This window comes from Limulus polyphemus, unplaced genomic scaffold, assembly GCF_000517525.1.
Source record: "Limulus polyphemus unplaced genomic scaffold, Limulus_polyphemus-2.1.2 Scaffold206, whole genome shotgun sequence".
NCBI lineage: Eukaryota > Metazoa > Arthropoda > Merostomata > Xiphosura > Limulidae > Limulus > Limulus polyphemus.
Window position 1 is genome coordinate 326,155 of NW_013665816.1, and position 4,702 is coordinate 330,856.

Sequence of the window (4,702 nt, forward strand, 5' to 3'; positions counted from 1 at the left end):
CAAATGCAGAGATATTATGAATGTTTAGCGTTAAGTTGCGCCGTATCGCCTTGCTGTGAAATGTGAGATACCAAATGCAGAGATATTATGAATGTTTAGCGTTAAGTAGCGCCGTATCGCCTTGCTGTGAAATGTGTGATACCAAAAGTCGTCCCCCGGTGGGACAGCAGTAAGTCTTCGGATTTACAACGCTAAAATCAAGGATTCGATTCCCTCAGTGGTTACAGCAAATAGCACGTTGCGGCTTTATTATAATAAAAACAAACAAACACTTTGGCAAATTATCAAAAACTTGCCCCCCCCCCCAATGGCACAGCGGTAAGTCTGCGGACTTACAACGCTAGAAACTGGGTTTCGATACCCATGGTGGGCAGAGCACAGATAGCCCTTTGTACTTAACTTCAAACAAACAAATAAACTAAAAGTCACCCTTCTGAATGTTCAAAGAGATTAGAAGTTCCTCTTCATATGTGGAATTTTATGTAACGTCATTTACTCGTGTGACTGCAGTTTATCTGTCATATTACCCATAACTAAACAATACACGCGGGATTTTACTACTCCGTTACTACAGTGGAAACGCTTGAGGCCACGTGCGTGGATTGGCCTCCGCCCAGCCAGGTGCCGACAGAATGTCTAGTAAACAGCTATATAAAGGTAGGCAAAGCCGGCGGGAGTCACTTAGGTTTAGCTACCTACAGTTTACGCCTTCTACAAGTACTTTTCTATTGGAGTGCGTTAAAATACATCTTTTGTGGCCTTCTACAGGATAGAGTAACAATGGACACTGACCTACTAGCAGTCTTGGCGAACTCCTTCTCTTGCAATTCGTCCCTGCCAAGTATATCTTATGATAATGATCTTCCCGTAGTGTACAACTCATCTAGTGACCACGTCTCTCAGTCTGAACACCAACTGTTAGAGCTGTCTTCCACGTCGACACTACCGTACCAAGCTTTGCTTCAGGACCACGAGCCAGATTCTGACCGTCACACGTGGAAAGGTGCATCGGAAGACAGCCCGCTTGCTTCTCTCAGCTTCAGTCGCTCTTGTGAAACGTTCCAGGTCGACTCTCCTGAGAAATTCAGAATAGACTCGTCTACAAGTGAGAAAGACGCATGGCAAAATCGTAAATCTAGACGGCAACGTTTAGAAACATCCACCACCACCCCGACAGTAATAAAGAGGAGACGCTTGGCGGCCAACGCTCGAGAGAGGCGACGGATGCACAGCCTCAACGAAGCCTTCGACCGTCTTCGGAATGTAGTGCCTTCGATTGGTGAGGATCGGAAACTGTCTAAGTACGAAACACTGCAGATGGCTCAGAGTTATATTACGGCATTATGTGAACTTCTGGAGAGGGATTAGAATCTTCTTTTCTAACTAATTTTACAAACTTTCTACAAAAACGATGAATTGTGGTAATTAATTCGTATACTTTAATCACAGTAATAGTATTTCTCGAAATAATAATGACATTAAATTCCGAAGATACTAATATAAAATCTTATTTTGAAAACTAAGTTTATTGTGACAGGTTTAATCAATCTCTTTAAATTTCATATTACTGTGAAACCTAATTCTAATTTCTTAAAATTTGTTTTAATGAAAGTTGTTTTCTTACACAACTATGCTTAAATTCATTGAAAAGGTATACAAAGTTTCCTAAAAATTACGACTGTTAACCTGATGTAGTGGGTATGTATATATAGTGTTACCATTCCAATACCATTTCCGCTGGTAAATTCCTTGACCTTCCACGTTTGATGCTTTGGTTACACTTATATAAAACTGTGGGCTTTTTGTTGGTATGTTTCAAGATATAAAATCTGGCAGTGTCTGTTTGAAAATAGGATATCCGTTCTAAGATAAATCCAGATACCAGATATGTGCAAGTTATCAATATCCTAGTCATATTTTTCTAAACATTTTGTATCGATTTGTTATTAACACTGACTGCAGTTGGCTACCCGAGGCCACGCACGTTTTAATATAGTTAATCATGTTAAGTTCTTCCTAAAGTACCATATATCACTTTGTTTTTTTTGGTAATTAAGCACACTATGGGCTATCTGTGCTCTGTCCACCACTAGTATCGAAACCCGGTTTCTAGCGTTGTAAGTCCGCAGACATACCGCTATGTCACTGAAGATCAGACTTACAAACTTGTTTTCCGTAAGCACTGTTATTAATTATGTTACACAAGGTTTATCTCTTGTAACGTATTGCGTTCAAACTGAAAGCAAAGGTTGGTTCATTGTGTGTCTCAATTTAAATTACAATATTTTGAAATATCAAATTTGTACGGTGTTTGTTAATGGATTTACGTACCAACAGTGTAAATACAAGTTGTAAATAAATATTGCACTTTGTACAAAATATTATAGAAAATGTTAAACAAACATTTAGGAAACAAATAAACATTGATATTTGAAAAATGACATGCCTTTAATAATGAATTGCGATGTTTTATATTTGTTAAAAATAAATTTCTATTTACAAAGGACTGAAAATATACAACAAACTTGTAAATATAAATACAAGTAAACTTGTATGGGCTATAGTTGTACCTTGTGCTTATATGTTTGTGGATTTTAATAAGTGTGTGTGGGGGGGACAGTAATAACTAAAGGCATTTCAGCAACTTTCAGAACTCTTTCTTTAGCGGAATTTTCAAGTTAGTCCTCCAATCAAACAGAATGATACTCACTTTACCAAACAACAATAAAGCCCAGGTGATGCGTGAGGAAGGAGTTAACATAGCCTAGTTATTTGTGAAGAAGGGAACGGGCAACATAGCCAAGGTGATGTGTCAATGAGGAGGTAACCTAGCTAATGCTGGGGGGGGGGCTATAAAACCCAGTAGATCTGTGGAAGATGGGTAATATACCCCAGTTATCTTGTGGAAAGCATGTCACAGTATTAAAGTGCAGATCATGTCTTACCTTTGTAAATGAGAGGAAGGAGTGACACAGCTCAACTATTTTGTGGAAGAGGGGTTAACATAGCCCATGCAGGTATTTTTTGTGGCCAATGTTCTGTTTTATATAAACTCAGAAAATGAAAAATTTGGTAGTATTCTTATAACCTATAAACTATGCGCACATTTTCAAAATTCGATAATGAATTGCGTAGAAATTATGATCACAGATATACCACTTTCGAATTGTTTATTAAAATTAGTAATCAATAGTTCCATCCTTTACACCAGACTTATTAAAAGCTAAAAATACAACAAAAAGATTGAAAAGTTCTCCCCCTTTCTATTTAAATTGCAGAACAACATAGGAACTGGTGAATGGCAAATAAATCCATCAAAGCGTTGGGCACGGTTGTATAACACCTGTATTCTATATCGTGTGATAATGATTTATGTGGATAACATATATCTAAGTTGTTACTTGACAAAAGTTGAATGTGCCCGCTTATAACTGGCGAGCCGCTGGACCTATTTTCACCAAACATAACACGTACATTTAGGTATCACCAGGGGATGATATTAGTGAGGATGTGACGTACGTCTTTCCCGTGCCTTGAACTGGTACGTCAGCTAGTAGATACATCCATACATACACACACCTATGTATATATATAGTGTTTGTTTGCGGGAATGGTGTATTTTTGAATAATAATAATCATGGTTTCATTCCATACGTTAAAGTAATTTACAATCGGTGTAAACAGGTGTTACCTCAGTGTAAAACAAACCACACTTATCAGCAAACAAGTATGCAAAATGAAGAACGCTTACCAGTTTACTAAACTTATCATCTAGTGGTAAACGGATATATTCGTGATTTTCTTCATATTGGTGACAATGTCAATTAACGCGGTTTTCTTTGACTGGTGTTATAGCTGGAAAACATAGTTCGTTTTACGCACTTTATCTTTTCTTTTTGATGCTGGTGACATAGCTGGTAAACTAATTCGTTTCACAAACTAGTTAAGACCTGTTTGTAAAATGGACGACGTTTACCAGAAATGCTACTGCAAAGTTAATATGTTATAAACAAGAAACTGATCAGTAAAATCAGCTGCATCTACCATCTTTACTATCGGTATTAATAAAAGCGGTTTTTAAAACGAGTCAAGTTTACCAGTAACGCTACTGCCTAATGGCATAAAAACATATAAAATATATCAATCAGAACACCAATATTTAAGAATTTTTTTACTTCACCAGTCACTTGACCTCTGAAATACAAGGTTGGGTGCGTTATATTAAAATGATTTTGAATATGCAAATCAACAAATCATGAGACAGCTACAGCCGATATAAAGTCGCGTTGAAACGAAATATAACAGAACTACATTTGAGCATTGGCGTTTCGTAAGTAGTGTATTAAATCACCATTTTTCGGTTCAGAATGGTGTGTGATGGCGCTTTCTGACGGTAAATACTTTACATTCAGGTCAGAAAACGTGATTTAGATGAAATTGGAAACAAAGAAATGTGGATCAAATTAGGGCACCAGGATCATCCAAAAATAGAGACCTGCAGCAAGTCGTACTCCAGCTGTGGTAAGCAAAAAATTGCAGCGTTTTGTAACATGTGTAGATCCATCAACGGAAAGGTCTGCGGTAAAAGCCGTTCACGTGACCCACACACCATAATCAAGAAAAATCTCTGTCTGGAAACAAGATCAACAGAGTATGGGTTCACCAAGATATTGTTTCCTGCCATACCTCCTGTTCAACCGTA

At 37.6% G+C, this 4,702-nt stretch overlaps 1 protein-coding gene across 1 annotated transcript; it reads left to right on the forward strand.

Annotated features, from left to right (window-relative positions):
* Positions 1-780: 780 nt before the first annotated feature.
* LOC106478377 (neurogenic differentiation factor 1-like) lies at positions 781-1,368 on the forward strand. Its single transcript, XM_013938921.1, has one exon. It carries the CDS (start codon positions 781-783, stop codon positions 1,366-1,368), a length of 588 nt encoding a protein of 195 aa, XP_013794375.1.
* Positions 1,369-4,702: the final 3,334 nt, after the last annotated feature.